Source organism: Medicago sativa, chromosome 2 (genome assembly GCF_051527215.1).
Source record: "Medicago sativa cultivar Bolivia chromosome 2, Bolivia_mono, whole genome shotgun sequence".
Taxonomy (NCBI): Eukaryota; Viridiplantae; Streptophyta; class Magnoliopsida; order Fabales; family Fabaceae; genus Medicago; species Medicago sativa.
The window spans coordinates 18439258-18461168 of record NC_140750.1 but is presented as its reverse complement, the minus strand read 5'-3'; the positions used below and the strand labels follow the sequence as shown (position 1 = coordinate 18461168).

At 34.7% G+C, this 21911-nt stretch overlaps 1 protein-coding gene, 1 long non-coding RNA gene and 1 pseudogene across 2 annotated transcripts; 2 read left to right on the top strand and 1 right to left on the bottom strand.

Moving 5' to 3' along the window:
• Positions 1 to 2589: 2589 nt before the first annotated feature.
• LOC146945175 (uncharacterized) lies at positions 2590 to 4478 on the top strand (annotated as a pseudogene).
• Positions 4479 to 6383: 1905 nt separating this feature from the next.
• Positions 6384 to 9125, top strand: LOC146945174 (uncharacterized). The gene is made up of 2 exons (XR_015026261.1): positions 6384 to 6957; positions 8896 to 9125. It is a non-coding gene; the product is annotated as an uncharacterized LOC146945174 (long non-coding RNA).
• A 2231-nt stretch (positions 9126 to 11356) lies between these two features.
• On the bottom strand, positions 11357 to 11788 carry LOC146945173 (uncharacterized). Its single transcript, XM_085748035.1, has 2 exons — positions 11537 to 11788; positions 11357 to 11443 (listed from the first exon to the last, which is right to left on the bottom strand). Exons 1-2 carry the CDS (start codon positions 11786 to 11788, stop codon positions 11357 to 11359), a joined length of 339 nt encoding a protein of 112 aa, XP_085604161.1.
• Between the last annotated feature and the right edge of the window lie 10123 nt (positions 11789 to 21911).

The window sequence follows — 21911 nt, the reverse complement described above, 5'->3', positions numbered from 1 at the left end:
AATCGTCTAAACCTTTGGTGAAACACCACTATCTAACTAGTCTGAGAGTTTTCAGATTATACAATCTGAACCTGTCTAAATATTTTCAGATTGTATAATCCAAATAGCACCATACTGTGTTTAAGTTTCATTTTTGGTATGTTTTCATGGCGAATGACATAGGAAAAACAGGAAAATAATATAAGTGATGAATTTTCTAGGAATGTGTTCGAAGAGATGCTTTTGTACTTGATCCAGCTGGTCTGCCAACTGACATATTTCGCCAACTGACATATTTCGATATGAAGGTTAACTGAATCAAATTCATAAGAACCTCTTCGGAATTAGATCTTGAATATGGCTTTATTATTTGTGGAAATAATAGGAGAAATAGAAATAGGTAGAATTATTATTTATTGTGGTTAATGGGAATTAAGTAAATAATTATGAGAGTTTAGTGGGAGTTAAATGAAAAGAAAGAAGTTATATTTTTGGGAGTAAAAGAAAGAGAAGCAGAGAGAAACAGTTTCACGTACAAACAATAGAAAAACTGGTTTTTGGAGAGAAAAAGGAGAAGAACCAAGAGAAAGCTAGGAGAAGAGCTAGGAAGAGAGAATCCAATCGTTTTTGCTGTAGAATTTGCTGAGATAAGGTAAGGGTGGGATTCCTTTCAATAATCATGTTATATAATTTGAAAATTGATGAATTTGTTGTTCTTGGTTTTTAGGGTTTGAGAAGTTATGTTAGATGTTGAATTATGATGAAACTTGTTGTTGAATTGCATGTTTCTATGTTGTTTTGGTTGCTAGGTTGTATATGGAACCTGTAAACATTGTTCTAATTCATTTTGGGTGATTAGGGGATCAAAAATCGGGTTTTGGAGTGAAAACTGGTCTGTTCTCGTAAATCTGTCCATGTCCCATCGTAGTACGATGCTGGGAAATCGTACTACGATTTTTCCAGCAGCAAAAACAAATTTTTCAGTATATCCCATCGTAGTACGATGCATTCCATCGTAGTATGATGTAACAGTGACAGCATTCCCCTGTTTCGTGTTCTTGCGTCTTTTTCATCCGTTTTTGTTTTGAATTAGCTTTCGGTGTAAACATGAAAGTTGTAGATAATTAAGTTAGCTTTAAAATGGCCATGGTTTGGAGTGGAAAAGATTTGTAGATTTTGAGTTATGATAAAAATAGTCCAAGTGGGTCTTTAGCAAAATTTAAGAAAACTTAGCATAACTAATCCCAAGTTAGTCCAAAATCTTATGGTTGGTTTCCCAACTTCAAACTTAAGTGTTAGAGATTTAGTTGAGGTGTTTTATGGATATTTGACTTATGTTCTATTGATCAAAACTTAATTGCTTTTGGGGGATGTTTTAGATTTTGAGATGAATGTAATTGATTTATATATATATGCTATGTTGTTGATTTCCGTTGTTGATGTCGTTGTATCATCTGATGTCGAAGTCGGGGAGTGTGTCATAATTGCTTTAGGCACATATGTTGTTGTTGTAGTCGCTGTTGAAGTTGTATGTTGATATACACAAGTTGAGTCCATTTGCATACTCACATCTGTTGGGGGCTTAAGCCCTGGAATGTTCATCATTCAACCCGTTGGGGGCTTATGCCCTGGAATGTTTATCATTCACCTGTTGGGGGCTTATGCCCTGGGATGCTTTAACCATCCAATTTGTTGAGAACTTATGCCCTGGAATGTTTAGCATTCAACACGCGTAGATTGGTACCACCTGCATGATGCATTAGTTGTTGTTGTCGTAGCATTGTTGGGTTGTTGTTGTCGTTGTAGCATTGTCGAGTTGTTGTCGTTGTCGCATTGTCGAGTTGTCGGTGTCGTTGTGGATAACGTTGTTGTTGTTGTTGCTGTACCTTGTTGCTGAAAATAATTATGTCGTTGCTTATGTGTTTATTTAAATACATTATTAATGATGCCTGTTGTGATATGCTTTGTTGTTTTCATTAATTTGATGTATTATATATTATTATTGGATAAGTTTCTCACCCCTTCTGCGTATATGTTGCCTCGACCGTGGGTAATGTGCAGGTACTGATGACTTGTAGGTTTGGTCGGCTCAAGTGTCTAGGGCTCTGATATATACTAGGATGGGGAAATCGTTGCGAATGTCTTCTCATTTCTTTTATGTATCACATATTTTGGAAAAGACTTGCTATTAGAGTTTATCGTTGTTGAAAATAAAGTTGAATTATGTTGGGGCCTTTGTGCCAAAATTTTCATTGATGTTGAATTTTGGTTGAAATTATATTTTTAAAGAATTATTCCGCTGCAGTTTATTAAGATTCTTTATGTTGGTCTTAAATAAATAGATATTTTCGATTTATAAATTTTTGAAAAGTAGTGTGACACTCCGTTGTGTGATTACTCTGATTATAATAATTAATATTACGTTGTTGGGAGAACGGGGTGTTACAATTGGTATCAGAGCAGGTCAGTCTGTCCGGCCAATTAGTAGAGTCGTGTCGAGCCATGTAGAGTTGTTTGACAATTTATATTGTCTTAGTTGTGCTGATTTTTGTTGTTATGTAGAGTTGAGACCTGGAGGCTGCGAATATTATTTGTTACAAGAGAAATAGAATGGCTGGAAGGAACGATACTGCGATGGCTGCTGCGTTGGAAGCTGTAGCCCAAGCTATAGGACAACAACAGAATGTTGGTGCTGGTGTTAATGCTGATGTAAGAATGTTGGAGGCCTTTCTGAGGAATCATCCTCCTACTTTCAAAGGAAGGTACGACCCTGATGGAGCATAGACATGGCTCAAAGAGGTTGAAAGAGTTTTCAGGGTTATGCAATGTACTGATGACCAGAAGGTGCGTTTTGGTACGCACATGCTAGCTGAGGAAGCTGATGACTGGTGGGTGAGTCTCTTACCTGAATTAGAGAAAGGTGATGCAGTTGTGACTTGGGCTGTGTTTAGGAGGGAGTTCTTAAACAGATATTTCCCTGAGGATGTTCGCGGAAGGAAAGAGATTGAGTTCCTTGAGCTGAAGCATGGAAACATGTCGGTGACAGAGTATGCAGCCAAGTTTGTGGAGCTGGCTCAGTTCTATCCACACTATACTGGAGATAATGCTGAGTTTTCCAAGTGCATAAAGTTTGAGAATGGTTTGCGTGCTGATATTAAGCGAGCCATTGGTTACCAACAGATCCGTGACTTTTCTGCTTTGGTGAGCAGATGCAGAATCTATGAAGATGATACCAAAGCTCACTACAAGGTGATGAGTGACCGTAGGGGTAAGGGTCAGCAGAGTCGTCCGAAGCCTTACAGTGCCCCTGCTGACAAGGGCAAACAGAGGATGCCTGAGGAAAGGAGACCCAAAGGGAGAAATGTTCAGGCTGAGATAGTTTGTTACAAGTGTGGTGAGAAAGGCCACAAGAGTAATGCATGTACTCAACAGGATGAGAAGAAGTGTTACCGTTGTGGCAAGAAAGGGCATACGATGGCTGAGTGCAAGCATGGTGACATGGTTTGCTTCAATTGTGATGAAGAGGGTCATCTTAGTTCTCAGTGTAAGAATCCTAGGAAAACTCGGACTAGTGGAAAGGTGTTTGCATTGGCCGGTACACAAACGGCTAATGAAGATCGACTTATCAGAGGTACTTGTTTCTTTAATGGTACTCCTTTAATTGCTATTATTGATACTGGTGCTACACATTGTTTCATTGTTGTTGATTGTGCAAATAAGTTGGGTTTAGTTATGTCAAGTATGCCTGTGGAAATGGTTGTTGAAACTCCAGCTAAGGGTTCAGTAACCACTTCTTTTGTTTGTCAGAGTTGTCCTATATCCATGTATGATAGGGATTTTGAAGTTGATCTTGTATGTTTGCCGTTGACGGGTATGGATGTGATTCTTGGTATGAACTGGTTAGAATACAACCACGTGCATATTAATTGTTTTAGAAAGACGGTGTACTTTTCTTCTGCTGAAGAAGAGAGTGGAGCAGAATTTTTATCTACCAAGCAGCTGAAGCGATTAGAGCATGATGGAAACTTAATGTTTTCCTTGATGGTGTATTTGTCTGTAGAGAGTCAGTCGATAATTGATAGATTGCCCGTTGTGAATGAATTTCCTGAAGTTTTTCCTGATGAGATTCCAGATATACCACCAGAGAGGGAGGTTGAATTTTCGATCGATCTTGTGCCGGGTACGAAGCCTGTGTCGATGGCTCCTTACCGTATGTCAGCAGTTGAGTTAGCAGAGTTGAAGAAACAGTTAGAAGACTTGCTTGATAAGAAGTTTATAAGACCAAGTGTGTCACCTTGGGGAGCACCTGTGTTGCTAGTTAAGAAGAAGGATGGTAGCATGAGATTGTGCATAGATTACCGTCAGCTGAATAAAGTGATGATAAAGAATAGGTATCCACTTCCGAGAATTGACGACTTGATGGATCAATTAGTGGGTGCTCGCGTGTTTAGTAAAATTGATTTGAGGTCAGGTTACCATCAGATCAAGGTAAAGGATGAAGATATGCAGAAGACGGCCTTTAGGACACGGTATGGACACTATGAATATAAAGTGATGCCTTTCGGTGTTACTAATGCGCCGGGTGTGTTCATGGAGTATATGAATAGAATTTTTCATGCTTTTCTGGATAAGTTTGTTGTTGTATTTATTGATGATATTTTGATTTATTCTAAGAATGAAGAAGAGCATGCAGAACATTTGAAGATTGTCTTACAGGTGCTGAAAGAAAAGAAGTTGTATGCAAAACTGTCAAAGTGCGAGTTCTGGTTAAGTGAAGTAAGTTTCCTTGGCCATATTATTTCTGGTAGTGGTATTGCTGTAGACCCGTCGAAGGTTGAAGCGGTATCACAGTGGGAGACTCCTCAGTCAGTTACGGAGATTAGAAGTTTTCTTGGTTTGGCTGGTTATTACAGAAGATTTATCGAAGGATTTTCTAAGTTGGCACTTCCATTGACTCAGTTGACCTGTAAAGGTAAAGCTTTTGTGTGGGATGCTCAGTGTGAGAATAACTTCAATGAGTTGAAGCGAAGATTGACGACGGCTCCAATTTTGGTTTTGCCAGAGCCAGATAAACCTTTTGTGGTATATTGTGATGCGTCTAAGTTGGGCTTAGGCGGTGTGCTTATGCAAGATGGCAAGATAGTAGCTTATGCTTCGAGACAGTTAAGAATACATGAGAAGAACTATCCTACACATGATTTAGAGTTGGCTGCTGTGGTTTTTGTGTTGAAAATTTGGAGGCACTATTTGTACGGTTTCAGATTTGAAGTGTTTAGTGATCATAAGAGTCTGAAATATTTATTTGATCAAAAGGAGTTGAATATGAGGCAGAGAAGGTGGCTAGAGTTGTTGAAGGATTATGATTTTGGTTTGAATTATCATCCGGGTAAAGCCAATGTGGTTGCAGATGCCTTGAGTAGGAAAACATTGCACATGTCGGCTATGATGGTGAAAGAATTTTAATTGCTAGAGCAGTTTAGAGACTTGAGTCTTGTTTGTGAATTGGCACCTCAGAGTGTGCAGTTGGGTATGTTGAAAATTAATAATGATTTCTTGAAGAGTATCAAGGAAGCACAGTAAGTTGATGTGAAATTTGTAGACTTGATGGGTGCTAGTAATCAGAATGCAGATGGTGATTTTCAGGTTGATGATCAAGGAGTGTTGAGATTCCGAGGTAGGATTTGTATTCCTGATAATAATGAATTGAAAAAGTTGATTTAGAAGAAAGTCACAGAAGCAACTTGAGTATCCATCCGGGAGCTATAAAGATGTACCACGACTTGAAGAAACTGTTTTGGTGGTCTGGGTTGAAGCGAGATGTCGCACAATTTGTATATGCTTGTTTGACTTGTCAGAAATCGAAAGTTGAACATCAGAAGCCTGCTGGTTTGTTGACGCCTTTAGATGTGCCGGAATGGAAATGGGATAGCATCTCCATGGACTTCGTGACGAGTTTACCAAACACTCAAAGAGGGCATGATGCCATTTGGGTTGTTGTCGATAGATTGACGAAGTTGGCACACTTTATTCCAATTAATATCACTTATTCGGTAGCTCAGTTGGCGGAGATTTATATTCATAATATTGTGAAGTTGCATGGTGTCCCGTCGAGTATTGTGTCGGATAGAGATCTGAGGTTCGCATCGAGATTTTGGAAGAGCTTGCAAGAAGCTTTGGGCTCTCAGCTGAAGTTGAGTTCAGCTTATCATCCGCAAACAGATGGTCAGTCGAAAAGGACGATTCAATCATTAGAAGATTTGTTGAGGGTGTGTGTACTTGAGCAAGGTGGAGCTTGGGACAGTCACCTGCCATTAATAGAGTTCACGTACAACAATAGTTACCATTCGAGTATTGGTATGGCACCTTTCGAAGCTTTATATGGTCGAAGGTGTAGAACTCCTTTATGTTGGTTTGAGTCGGGTGAAAGTATTGTGTTGGGACCTGAAATAGTTCAGCAGACTACGAAGAAGGTCAAGATGATAAGAGAGCATATGAAAGCGTCGCAGAGTCGACAGAAAAGTTATCATGACAAGCGTAGGAAGGACCTTGAGTTTCAAGAGGGTGACCATGTGTTCTTGAGAGTCACTCCTATGACCGGTGTGGGTCGTGCATTGAAGTCCAAGAAGTTGACTCCAAAGTTTATTGGTCCTTATCAAATATCTGAGAGAATTGGCGCGGTGGCTTATAGAGTTGGTTTGCCACCACATCTTTCGAACTTGCATGATGTGTTTCATGTGTCGCAACTTCGGAAGTATGTAGCGGACCCTTCACATGTTATTCCTAGAGATGATGTGCAAGTTAGGGACAATCTTACGGTGGAAACTTTACCTTTGAGGATTGATGATCGTAAGGTGAAGACGTTGAGAGGCAAAGATATACCTCTAGTGAGGGTTGTTTGGGGAGGAGCAACTGGTGAAAGTCTTACTTGGGAGTTGGAGAGTAAGATGCAGGAGTCATATCCTGAGTTGTTTGCTTGAGGTAATATTTCGAGGACGAAATTCTATAAGTTGGGGATAGTTGTAACGCCCCATTTTTTTATTCTATTACTTTTAATAGATGTGTGAATATTTTTATATGACTTTATATGTTAAATATATGACTTTATGTGAAATATGTGTTTTGAGTGACTTTATGTGATATATGGTGTGATGCTATTTTATTATATGATTTATGGAGTTGAGTTTTATTTAAATGAATATGGCTTTATTATTTGTGGAAATAATAGGAGAAATAGAAATAGGTAGAATTATTATTTATTGTGGTTAATGGGAATTAAGTAAATAATTATGAGAGTTTAGTGGGAGTTAAATGAAAAGAAAGAAGTTATATTTTTGGGAGTAAAAGAAAGAGAAGCAGAGAGAAACAGTTTCACGTACAAACAATAGAAAAACTGGTTTTTGGAGAGAAAAAGGAGAAGAACCAAGAGAAAGCTAGGAGAAGAGCTAGGAAGAGAGAATCCAATCGTTTTTGCTGTAGAATTTGTTGAGATAAGGTAAGGGTGGGATTCCTTTCAATAATCATGGTATATAATTTGAAAATTGATGAATTTGTTGTTCTTGGTTTTTAGGGTTTGAGAAGTTATGTTAGATGTTGAATTATGATGAAACTTGTTGTTGAATTGCATGTTTCTATGTTGTTTTGGTTGCTAGGTTGTATATGGAACCTGTAAACATTGTTCTAATTCATTTTGGGTGATTAGGGGATCAAAAATCGGGTTTTGGAGTGAAAACTGGTCTGTTCTCGTAAATCTGTCCATGTCCCATCGTAGTACGATGCTGGGAAATCGTACTACGATTTTTCCAGCAGCAAAAACAAATTTTTCAGTATATCCCATCGTAGTACGATGCATTCCATCGTAGTACGATGTAACAGTGACAGCATTCCCCTGTTTCGTGTTCTTGTGTCTTTTTCATCCGTTTTTGTTTTGAATTAGGTTTTGGTGTAAACATGAAAGTTGTAGATAATTAAGTTAGCTTTAAAATGGCCTTGGTTTGGAGTGGAAAAGATTTGTAGATTTTGAGTTATGATAAAAATAGTCCAAGTGGGTCTTTAGCAAAATTTAAGAAAACTTAGCATAACTAATCCCAAGTTAGTCCAAAATCTTATGGTTGGTTTCCCAACTTCAAACTTAAGTGTTAGGGATTTAGTTGAGGTGTTTTATGGATATTTGACTTATGTTCTATTGATCAAAACTTAATTGCTTTTAGGGGATGTTTTAGATTTTGAGATGAATGTAATTGATTTATATATATATATATATGCTATGTTGTTGATTTCCGTTGTTGATGTCGTTGTATCATCTGATGTCGAAGTTGGGGAGTGTGTCATAATTGTTTTAGGCACATATGTTGTTGTTGTAGTCGCTGTTGAAGTTGTATGTTGATATACACAAGTTGAGTCCATTTGCATACTCACATCTGTTGGGGGCTTAAGCCCTGGAATGTTCATCATTCAACCCGTTGGGGGCTTATGCCCTGGAATGTTTATCATTCACCTGTTGGGGGCTTATGCCCTGGGATGCTATAACCATCCAATTTGTTGAGGGCTTATGCCCTGAAATGTTTAGCATTCAACGCGCGTAGATTGGTACCACCTGCATGATGCATTAGTTGTTGTTGTCGTAGCATTGTTGGGTATTTGTTGTCGTTGTAGCATTGTCGAGTTGTTGTCGTTGTCGCATTGTCGAGTTATCGGTGTCGTTGTGGATAACGTTGTTGTTGTTATTGTTGTTGCTGTACCTTGTTGCTGAAAATAATTATGTTGTTGCTTATGTGTTTATTTAAATACATTATTAATGATGCCTGTTGTGATATGCTTTGTTGTTTTCATTAATTTGATGAATTATATATTATTATTATTGGATAAGTTTCTCACCCCTTCTGCGTATATGTTGCCTCGACCGTGGGTAATGTGCAGGTACTGATGACTTGTAGGTTTGGTCGGCTCAAGTGTCTAGGGCTCTGATACATACTAGGATGGGGAAATCGTTGCGAATGTCTTCTCATTTCTTTTATGTATCACATATTTTGGAAAAGACTTGCTATTAGAGTTTATCGTTGTTGAAAATAAAGTTGAATTATGTTGGGGCCTTTGTGCCAAAATTTTCATTGATGTTGAATTTTGGTTGAAATTATATTTTTAAAGAATTATTCCGCTGCAGTTTATTAAGATTCTTTATGTTGGTCTTAAATAAATAGATATTTTCTATTTATGAATTTTTGAAAAGTAGTGTGACACTCCGTTGTGTGATTACTCTGATTATAATAATTAATATTACGTTGTTGGGAGAACGGGGTGTTACAAGAACCATGAGATTAGGTGAGAATTTGAGAAAATTAGAATTCTGGCCGAGCTGACATTCATCGCTAGCCACCGCGAGCAGCATAGCTCGCCTCGCGAGTGATGAAGTTCATGGCTCACCTCGCGAGCAAGATCGCTTGCCATAGAGAGCAGCCCAGTTACTCGCCATTGCGAGCAAACCAACTCGCCCCGCGAGCAAGTCATTTTAGGAGGTCCAGTGAGCATGTTTTGCTCGCCTTTGCGAGCAATAGTACTCGCCTCGCAAGTTAAGCTGATAGTTGCCCAATGTTGTTTTTCCTTGCGATCCTTTCGTACCTGTGGTTATGAGTTGATCCTAGAGTAAGAATGAAGATTGTTTAGAATAATATAAGCTGTCCAGAAGCCTGATTTAGATGACTGGGATTATTATTGGTGAAGTGAAATTGTTATATATCATTATGTGATTAACTATGATAGATAAGTTAATGTGATTCATGTCTAAAATCTTGATATGATTATTTAAGCACTGTTATATGCTGCCCTTTGTCGTTGTTTGCTGTTGTTGACCATTATTGTCATGAAGTTGTATATGTTGGTCTAAGTTGTAAAGATGTAAAGAAGTTGTCCATATTTTTGAAGTCGTTAAAGATGTTCATGAGGTTCTAAGTTGTAAGAAGTTGAGTCCATTGCATACTCATTAAAGATGGGGGCTTGATGCCCTGGAGCTTTTGCTCAATTACGTTGGGGGCTTGATGCCCTGGAGCTTTTGCTCACTTTTGTTGGGGGCTTGATGGACTGAACAACCTTTTTACGCTCATATATGTTGGGGGCTTGATGCCCTGAATGGTACCACATGCACTTGCATATCAAGAGGTTTTAAGATGATTTAAGATGTTAAGAGGTGCATAGTCGAGTTAAGAGTTGCATTGTCAAGTCAAGAGTCGAGTCGATTATTAAGATGTTTATGATTTTGATTGTGAAGTCGATTATGAGTTTGATTAAGAAGCTGTTTACGATGATTATAAGATGCTAAATGATTTTGTTGTTGATGTTTATGAAGTTCTATGTTGTTAAATATATTTGATGAATTATATGCTTAATATGTTGTTTTGTGAAATCTCACCCCTTCTGCTTGAAAATGTTGCTCTTCGTATGGGTAACTTGCAGGTAACCAAGATTAGTTGCGGTCGTGAGTGGACTCCTCACACGTGTGTCTTAGGTGCTCTGATACGTAACGGGATGGGAACTATGTTACTGTTTTCTGTTCCTTACGTATTGCTTTTGAATTTTCATGAATAAATGACGAACAAAGACTTTATGAGATTTTTATGATGAGGCCTGCGTGCCAAAGACTTTTATGATGTTGAACTAATTCCGCTGCGAAGTTTTAAAGATTAAGTTGAATAATTTTGAAGGATAAATTGTTATCTATGCTATTTTACGATTTCTAAGAAGTGTAGCATTCCGTTTATGATTGAAAGATACTCTGATTTATTATGAAATTTTTATGTTGGAAAAACGGGGTGTTACAGACACCATGATGAAAATCTTCAAATTTTTATCTCTATATATTTTTTAAAATGAACATCTTTAGCGTAAAGTTAAGCGTAGAGATATTTGACAACATGATGATCTTCAAAATCTATCTATCTTTTTAAATGAACATCTTTAACGTAAACTTAAGCGGAGAGATTTATGACAGCATGATGAAGATCTTCAGAATCTATCTATCTACCGTTTTAAAGAAACATAGCGTAAAGTTAAGCGGAGAGATTTTTGACAGCATGATGAAGATTTTCAGAATCTATCTATCTATCTTTTTAAATTAACATATTTAGCGTGAAGTTCAACAAAGAGATTTTTGACAGCATGATAACGATCTTGAGAAAACTTTTCTCTTCGTATTTCTTTAATGTGTTCCTTCGGTGCCGACAAAAATAAATTTATGCGAAGAAAATGAAGAAAAAAAAAATCAAACAACATAATTCAACAACATAAAACTTACCATAAATCTATATTGAATTTAACAACATAATTCAACAACATAAAACACATAATAAAACAACATAAAACACGTAATAAAATAAAACATAATAGATCACAGATCAGCTGAACTAATGTCTCCATCTGGTGCGTCCGATAGTGCCCTGATCTCTTCGTAGTTCCTGGACCGGATCAAACTTTTCTGAATTTGTTCAACAAATCTGACCAACAAAGCGTCTAAATCGATCGGTCCTTTAGAATTGTACTAACTAAAGATCGAGAACATGGTTCTCACGTCATCGTTGATTCCGAACTTCATCTGGCTGAACCGCACAATTCCGGTTGAATCGGTCGATGGACGTCGATACTCAACACCGTCCACCCTTCTTGTGTCTTTGTTTTTGAGTTGACAGTTGATTTGATCTAGCTGATCCTTCAACCCGAAGAGGGTGACATAACTGCGAATTCTGAACAGATGGAGTGGTTTTCCCCCGCTGTAGTAAACTGCAGCTAGCTTGGTGTTCGGATCAATGACAGAAATTTCCATGATTTTTTTTTTGTGTGTGGTTTACTGGTTATGAAAACAAGGACACCTATTTATAGAATTTTCTGGACACTCTGAACCATAGAAATTTTCAGAGCATGCAAACCACAAAAAAATTCATGTACATAATATTTTCGGATTATATATTCCGAAACATCCATCACCCTACAAAGTACGAAGTTTTTCTCATTTTTCATCCAGTATTGAAGCATTTCAGATTATATAATCCGAAAAGCTTTGATATTTTTCGTATCATTATAATCCAAAACAAGTCAGAGTTTTGGACGGTGTTCAGTAACTCATGAAACACATTTTTCAAAGGTTTTTACCAGCTTTAATGGCTGGTAAAACCCTTTGAACACGTCTTTTTGACTCACCATCATGAGTAGTTACACTTTATACAACACAATCTTCACCAATTTCCCTTATAAATACCCTTCAAACCTTCATAATTTCATAAAAAAAAAATGCTACTTTGGAAATCCAGTGATTGTATGAACGATCAATGGGGATGGTGCCACGCTGCAAAGATGCACAGTTTGTCTGGGTATCAGGTTGGTCTATCTGGGTTCAAAGTTGACCATCAAAGTCTTTTTCGCCCTGAAAAAGAAACAAACCTTACCCCAGCCCCCTTCCCCCACCATCTTTTTCTCCTTCCCCCCTGCCCTCCCGCTTTCCTCTCTATCAGCTTGCCGTCTGGTTTATCTTAGGGTTTAAATAGACTAACATTAGGTTTGAATATTTTATGTAATAAGCTTAAACTTTATTTTATTGTAAATGTAACATATTGATATAATAATAAAATGAGATTTTTCATATCATTTTGTCCTTTTAATTTTGATTGTATTTGCATTTATTTTATGTTTTCGGTATCAAAATAATATAAATAAACCAAAGGCTATTTAAAATTTTGGGCAAAGCAAATTTTGGATTATATTATCCGAAAATTTCTGACGATCTAGTTCGAATTATATAATCCGAACTAGGGGTAGTTTTGAAAAAAAATAGGACGCAGAAGAAACATATAGGGTGGAAAAAGTAATAGTCTATAAATATAAGAGACGATGTTTGTACATAAAAAAAGTTGTGTATTTTTAAAATGTGTGTAAAGTGTAGAAAATATAAAGTAGGAGAGAGATAGAGCTAATGCGGTGCGTGTTAGTATTTTGATGTTAAAATAACATAGTTGTAAATCTTATTTGTAAGCTAAAGACAAATGATATGCTCAGATTATACTTTGCTTTTTAAATATTGTGTACACCCTCCAGTCATTATTATATACAAAAATTTATATTTTAAATTTATTCAATTAATGATGTATATAGACAAATAAATTTGCTTATAATAATGACCAGGCCCAGCCTTGGGGGTGCGCAAGCAGCTCAACCAAGCCGGGCCTCCAAAACCTATGGGCCTCAAAAAAATAAATTAAGTCTAATATCACACCCCATTTAAAGAAAAAAAATATATATGTTACTTCTTTTTCTTTCTTCAGTACACGTTTGAGTTTTTTCTAGACTCTAATTCTCCTTTTTGGACATAAATCTGATGCTACCAAGCCACCCCTAATTTGTATAATCACTTAATCAGTCAATTTGGAAAGCTATTTCAATAAAAAGAATCACAACAATCTTTTTTTTTTTGCATAAACCATTTGTTTTCCCTTTCCCACAACGGAGGAATGATAAATCCAAACGACACCGTTAGGTAAATTTCACCTCTCTTCCACTTAATTTTTTATTTTTTTTATTTCGTTTCATGTCTAGAATTTTTTCTATTTCTGATTTTTCAATAAAGCTTAGCTACACAAAAAAATTATGTTTTTTTATTTTAGTGGACCTATTTTAAAAAGAGAGTCGAGCCTCCTATTTCATAGAAATGACCCTGATAATGACCATGTATGTATTTTTTAAAAGTGTATAAAGTGTAGAAAACACAAAAGTAGGAGAGATAGAGATAAACACATGATATGATATACGGTGTCATTAATTTGATATTCAAATAACATGGATAAATCTTATTCATGGGCTAAATGTGTTTGTTAAATCGTGTGATGTAAATCTTGTTTTGTTAAACTTTGTGAAAAAAACTATGAAAGGGAAATATGTTTGCAGTCAGAGACGGATCCAAAAATTTAATTTATATAAATAATTACGCAGGAAATGTCTAAAGAAAAGTGATAAAACAACATCAATCATTTCATAAGTAAACTCTTGGATATATATATATATATATATAGGGTTATGTTACAAGCCACCCTTTGGTGGTGTCTTTTATCAAGTCACACCTTAAGTTGTGATTTTCACTTTTTAGTTATAACTTTGATAAAAGACACCTTCCTAAAAGTAAGTTGGTGTCTTTTCGCAAATGCTCATAGAGTAACTTGATAAAAGACACATTCACAAAAGGTGTCTTCTATCATAACCCATATATATATATATATATATATATATATATATTGGGTTGATAACTTACACCCACCTAAAAACACTAAGGTGCAAGATAGCAAGCTACACCCACCTAAAATTATTAAGGTGCAAGTTAGCAACCTACATCCACTTAATTATTTACACTCATTTTTATAAGTATTATTAAGGTGCAAGTTAACAACCTTCACTAATTTACATCCATTTTCATCATTTCAAATATTGTTTCCTTAAAAGTTTGTCTTTATTACATGTACCTTAAACATGCCATTATCTTTTTTATTTCTTTTTTTAAGAATTTTTTAAGCTAGTTACAAAATTGCCCTTCTATTTAACATTAATTAAAATATAAACAAAATGGTGTTTTAGTAAATTATAAATGGGTGTATCTTGCTAACCTACACCTTAATGTTTTTAGGTGGGTGTAAGTTAGCCTATATAAGTGAGAATAATAAATATAAATGAGAATGATAAGACCTCCTGTCATTATTAAAAAAAAATTAATTCCTTAAGTCGTTGCTTTTTTTAAAGTATATTGAGTGCCAATATTTTAAGAATATAATATTAGTTTGTTTAGGATTTCATTAGGGCCTTTGTGGGGTTATAACACTATTTGAGGTGGGGTGTAGCTTTAACATATCATATTCTTGGTTAACAAGTTATTGAAATTGTGGGGTCAGCTGCCCCAAATATCTATAGAACATATCCGTCCCTGTTTGCGGTCCTTCTATTTTTCTATCATTGATGCTTTTTCTTTCCAAGTGATCTACGACTCAAAAACCTATAATTTGCATTGTTGTAGTTTCTTAAACAATAAGTTTAGGTTTTAAGTGAGTTTCTTTAGAATCTAACTGAAATCGGACACCCATATAAATACTTAACATGATATATGATATAGATTCAATTAAATAATGAGCCAATCTTACCTTTATACCACTTTGATCCACACTATTTTTAGTATCACCTTTACTGTGTATACATCTTTGATACTTAGAAGTGTTTATTAGTTGCAATTTTCCATGTTAAGTTTTTTTATGGCATTTTTTGTGTATTTGTTTTTATGAATATAAATTTCATCATTTTATGGCTTAATCTGAAGTCTTATGAGGAACCCTAGTTCATCCATCATTCTCATTTCAAATTATATTTGCATTAACTTTGAGAAAGTATTGTAGAGAGATTGGTCAATTGCACCAAATATAATATCGTCAATGTAAATTTGCACAATGATAAATTGTTTGTTATTGTTAGATGATTTTTTAAACAAAGTAGTGTCCACCTTTCCACTTGTGAAATTATTTTCTATTTAAGCAACTCAATCTATTATATCAAGTTTTAGGAACTTGTTTTAAATCCATAAAGTGCCTTTTTAAGTTCGAAGACATGATCTGAAAATTTTGAAGTCTGCAAAATTAAGTTGTGCGTTTCTTTATTAATGAAAAATTAAGTGGTTGTCATTCAAACACTTCTTTATTTATGTATAAATCAATTGAAAAATACACTTTAAACATTTATTTGATATAATATGATAGCATGTTAATGTTACAAATGATAAAGACACGCGAATAAGCAAAGTCTAGCGGAAAGAGCAATGACTACTCTTGAACAATTAACCTTGTCTTGTTGCTTTATGTCAAGTTTGTTTTGAAGAGTCATTTAGTACCCATAATTGATTTGTTTTGAGGTCAAGGAATAACGTCTGTCTCCTCTCTAAATGTATTGGTGTTGGTTGAAAATATACATGTTAAAGAAGTCTCATATTGTTTAGAATTGTAAAGGAAAAGGTAGAACAAGACAACCAATGTTGTTTTGTAAAGTGAAAGACAAACAAGATGGTTCATTCACTTACTTACATTCTTGTTTGATATGTCTTATAGCCACAAGGTTGTTTCTTTGTTCTAAAAAAAAGGTTGTGTCTTGAAGTGCAAGACAAGCAAAACAACGATTGGTGCATTTTCTTTTTACGTCCGGTCACCTTTATCAGAGGAACCTATATTCAAATATGTAAAAGAGTATTCTCGTTCATATGAGTTTACAGCGTGCTTTTTCTCATTGACTTTTACATTAGCCGATTAGTCAACAGTTTAAGTATTTGAGTTATAAACTCTAAATGCCTTTGATTTATATATATATAAAAAAAAAAAAATCAATATTTTTTATGACATTTAGAATCAAATTTTCCATGTTGATTCTTAGTGTTCAAAATATAACATATCTAATCAAGAGTGATTCTTAGTGTAGAAAACCTTACCAAAAATATATTTTGAAACAATTTTTTTGGTAATAGAAATTTGGAGTAAGGGGATGATGCACTGGTTCAAGATAGGAAAGACTTTCAAGCTCAAAGAACGCTTATAAACCATATATGTAATAACGTTGCTACATGATCATACATGATAGTTCAAATCTTTAATCGCAGGTGGAAAATTAATTACTTTTATCAAGAAACATTGATCAATCATCTTGGCACAAACTGGATCCGAAAGAATTTTCCACTCAATCAGGAATCATTCTTTTTTTGGAATAAAGTTCAATTTATGACGTGAACTTTTACCATTTAATCAATTTTTTAATTTTTTTTTCAACCACAAATGCAATTAATCCGTTTAAAGGTATTTTCTCAATTTCGCTACTTAAAGAGCATATTATAAATATTTTTTTATTTTTTATTGACTTCCTTTGTTCCAAATTGTACTAAGATCAAATAGATCTTATAGACTCCATTCAAGTTCTAAAGGTATAGTTCTTCAGGAACTCAATCACAAATCTCTATCAACAATGACCAATATAATGAAAATAAAAATATGATATGAATAATGGACAATGACTGGAACGTAAGCTGGTTTTGTAAGGATGAGTTAGACCCCAAATTTCAACACAATATAAACCTAAATTTTCGCAATCCTTCAGAAATAAAAATAATTGACAAGAAAAAAGAGGAAAAAACATAGTAACATGATCATGAATTAGATTGTTCCAAAGATATTGGGAAGAATAAATTCTTTTAGAAGAGAAGAGTTAAAGGAGAAAGACAGAAAAAAGAAGAAAATAAGTGATCTTAAAAAAGTGTATTTCTATTATAGTACGAGTCTTATTTATAAGAAAGTAAATAAGTGATCTTTGCTCAAAAAAGTAAATAAGTGATCAGTCTCAATAGTATCCACTCATATTAATTGACTTCCATATTCATAACACAATTCTTGTTTTTATTTTCTGGCTTTATAAAACATAAACTATATATAAGAGGACAGTCTGACATTAAACTAAGGGTCTTGCTAATAGAATATTTAGGGTATTCTCCATCCTTTATTGGAAAATAATACAACAAATTCACATAGATTAAGGAAAATAAATGTAACAAATAAGTTTCTAAAAATTTGATACTTTTACATAATTATTCATTCATATGATTAATACTCCATCCGTCTCATAAGAATACTAATTATAGAAGACAAAGGAAGTATTCCTATGAGACGGAGGAAGTAATACTATAAGGAAGACAAAGGAAATTATGTTTTTTTTTTAAGAACCGAGTATCCGCTACGCTTAAATGCAGGGATATTAATCCCTCATTTTCATCTAAAATGCTTCATTTTCTTTAGCTTTGCATGCAAATTTTAATTTCAACTAACAAGCCTTGGCATCATTGAACCTTGGTAAATTCTCCTATCTTTCAGAGATGTTCAACACATGATGAAGATGTTCTTCACAGTCTCAAGGACTATGCTCCATCTAAGGAAGTTTGCCAGTCTCAGGGACTATGCTCCATCTAAGGAAGTTTGCCAGCAAATATGTAGTGTTAATCATCCTTGTTTCTTTAGTTTCACAACCTTAAAAATATGGTTACAAACTGTCTAAATGAAAATTTTGGTATCATCTTTGCAATAACTATCTGGTGGATCTGACAATTCAGAAATAACCATACTCTTGGTGACAAATAACAGAAAACTCAAAGTATTCTTCATTTTATAGACATCATGCGCACTGACCTAACTTTTGTTAATATTCACTTCTCGGAGTATCACATTAATTATCACATTGTTAATTGGACCCCCTGAAGATGGATGTGTAAAGTTGAATATTGGTGGTAGTTGTTGTGCTTCCTATAACAATGGTGTTGATGGTTTACTTCGTGACAACAAAGGAGATTGAATAAATGGCTTCTCTTATAATTAGGGACAAGGGAATGCGCTTTTGCTGAGCTATTTGGTGTTGGTCATTAACAAGTCTATTCAACATGTTATTTACGAGACAAATTTTTTGGAAGTCCTTTATCTTCTTCAACATCCGAATCAACCACATGTGCATGTATATGCTTTTTGTTGGTGAAGATTTTTGGTTTAAAGGAGGATATTCCTACATTTCTTGCCAAAATGTACTTAGAGAGGAAAACTGTTGCACGGATTTCTCAGTCAAGCTCGGACGATCTTCAAGATTAGGTGTGATCATTTGACAGTTTGCTCCGCCGAAATTGTAGACTATGTTAAGGCTTGATGCCCCAAACTGAGTCATATTTCAAGTGTTCTTATATTTTTTTCTACTTGTCATTCTACGAGAAAAAACTCACAATGCTCACATGTTCCTAGTGTTAAGAGTATGTTTGGTTCAATAGACAAATAATTAGATGGTAGCACTTGCGGAGTAAAAAAATAACGAGATATAGGGAACTATGTGAGAAAGGATAAAATTCCATTTTGGTATGTGAACGTGTGAGACATTGCCATTGTAGTCTATCAAAATTACAAACCTATTCTTATATATTTATCTTTAGTTAGTTATTTTGGTACTTGAATTCGTCTTTTCTTAATTTTTTTTTGTCTTCTAATGAGGTATTTGTTGACTAATTTAGTCTATAAAATTATGGGTTTGGATCCCCTCCGGTGACTGCACCATGCAGTGAAATCTTGTCCATTAAAAATTAATTAAATGAGAATATTGAAAGTTTAAAAAGAAGAGAGAGATAGCTATTAATGGCTGTGATGAAAAATTATAAACTCAAAAGACACGAGATGTACTTGCAATATTTATACAACTAGACAACACCTCCCATATTCGTTACCGAAATGGCTTTAGTTGGAGTTGTGTTATTTGAACATTCATTTATATGATAATTTTCAACTAAAATTTGATAAAGAAAATGAGGTATTGACACCAAAACCAAAACAATAGAGAGAGAAAGTAAAAAGATAATGTAAGTATGAGAGAGAAAGTTGTCAAAAAATTGTCAAAAAATAGTTGTTCAAATATCATCTCTCCTTTAGTTAATCATTGTGGTCGTTGAGTGTGTCTTTTCTCATTTGCTTTGGTCATCAAATGTGTTTTTCCTTAGTTAAGTTAGTCTACAAAATTACAAGCAAAAAAGTCATCTAAATGTATTTGTAATTTTGATAGATTAAAAACTATAATAATATACATTAAGTGTACTAAAATAGCCGTGAAATAATGATGACAGATCATCTTACGATATTCTTAGCATGTTTTTCAGTTTATTTTAGTAGGATTTAGCAGCAAAAAGGAGGAGTATTAGAATGATTGCCTATGATTTTGAGACTTTTGTAATGTTTTCTATATTTGAGTCTGTAATTCTAGTTTTCCCGAAACATAGCAATTTTAGGGGGTTTTTGAAGTAATTCACGAAGAAATCATGCAAATCGGCAAATCAAGAACATCCGAAGAATTGTGAAGATTCAAGAGACAAGAATGAAGATTCAAGAGGCCTTAGATGACTTACAAATGGGAGAAATTCTGTTCCCAAAGTACCGAGGCAAGTTATTTGAAGACGAAGACCTAAAAACGACGGAAAATTGGAGATTGGACTCGGAAGAAGGGCAGAATGTGCCTAGGGCATGAGAAAAACGCTTAGGGCATGATTTTCCAAACCATGCGCCTAGGGCATGCATTATATTGGGGTGCACTATCATGCAAGGCCGGACCTTGGGGTGTGCAAAGAGCTCAATGGAGCTGGGCCTCCCCAAGGTATGGGCCTAAAAAAATAAATTATAACCCATTAGTACTACTAAGTACTACCCTACTAAAAAAATTTCCTTATTCTCTTTCTCTTTGATACCACGCTTTCCATCACCATCACTCCATTGGACTTTTCTTTTCTTCTTCCCCGATTTGTTTTCCTTTTCCTCTTATGTTGTCTTGTTTTAGGCCTATTAGAATTGAGTCATCTTGCTTTTGGTCTTATGTGGGTGTTTTTTTGGGAGGGTGGTTTGAGGTTTCTCATGTATACGGTAGTGATTTTAACCTTTAGGTGCATCACATATATACAACACCTTGTATTTATCTTTTAAAAAATTTAAATAGAACATTGTTCTTTTAAAAAAAAATACGTTTTTATTTTATTACGGGCCTCTTTTCACTTACAGAGCCGAGTCTTCAAATTCGTAGGAACGGCCCTGCTGTCATGCGCCCCGTGCATGCAAAAAGTCGGGGTGCAACTGTCTTTTCCTGCTTCCGTTTTGGGTAAAGCCCGCACTTTTAGCCCAAAACCAGGTAGAAACTCTCACTATAAATACCAGCCTTCCTCATTCAGAACTGTTGCTGTTCAAGAGGAAGGCGACTTTGGAGCTTCAAGAGAGTTTCTATCTTCTCCTTTATTTTCGAGGGTATGTTTTTATCTTTAGTAATTTGTTTTTAGTTATCATGTGTAACTAAATCTTTTTAGGTTAGAGTTCTAATTAAGATGAACCTCTGTATATTTTTGTTGGATATTTATTTAATTTAATATGTCGTTTATTTTATTTTATTTATTCTTTTGTTTTTATTAAGTTTTATTATGAAGTAATTTATTTCTGTGAAAGGTGCAATCCTAGATTAGGTACTTAGGTTGTGACAAGACCAAATAATGTTATCACTGACTGGATTCTTATATCTTCATATTTAAATCCCTTTACTGATAACTATTTGTCTAGGAAGTAAGCGATTATTAATTAGCCAAAGATACTGGAATAATTGTTGACCCTAGAATAGGTACTTAGTGGATGATCCCATTGAGTCGGGTGGTGCCTTACCGACCCTAGGAATTAACTGGTTAGTAATTAGGGAAACAAGCACCTAACTATCCGATTTAAGCTATAACCTAATAGAACCATTCTCTTGAAACCCTTAGTAAGGTAGACGTAAATTAGGGTTGCCCGTTTGTAGAACTACTAAGAAAGCATAGAGAGAATGTGCTATGAGTAAACAATTACTTGGTAAACGATTTGGTACACTTGCCATATTTGCAATGCATCAAAGTTCGTTCCCATATCATAACAGTGATTATATGGGCATGAATGTACTTTTAGAAGTTTTTGCTTGAGAAAATGTAAAAATTTGGTCTTCCATCTTTGTTTTTCTTCCGTATACTCTACTTGTGAAGAGTAGTTGTAACAATAAATTTATAAAAAGTTTGTGATAATTTTTCATATTTATCTTTATAAGAAAAGTACGTTTTCCAATTGTAAATTAATCAAGAATGTATTTCATAAAGAATAACTTCATCTGTCTAAATAATTGACCTAGTGAACTTCCACGAATATTAAGAAATTGAATAAATAAATAGAAATGTATTTATGTATTTACTTTTACCATAAATGTAAAGTAAAACGATATTGAATTGAGAGTAATGCAAGTAATTAACTAGAGAGTAGTATAATTGAAAAAAAATACAATTAATGTTGTATTAAAAATTGAGATGAATCAATCATTTC

Coding starts and splice junctions, on each gene's coding strand:
- LOC146945173 (XM_085748035.1), bottom strand. CDS start 11,788: ATGGAAATTTCTGTCATTGATCCGAACACCAAGCTAGCTGCAGTTTAC. Junction 11,444..11,536: donor AGTTCGGAATCAACGATGAC/GTGAGAACCATG, acceptor GAACAAATTCAG/AAAAGTTTGATCCGGTCCAG.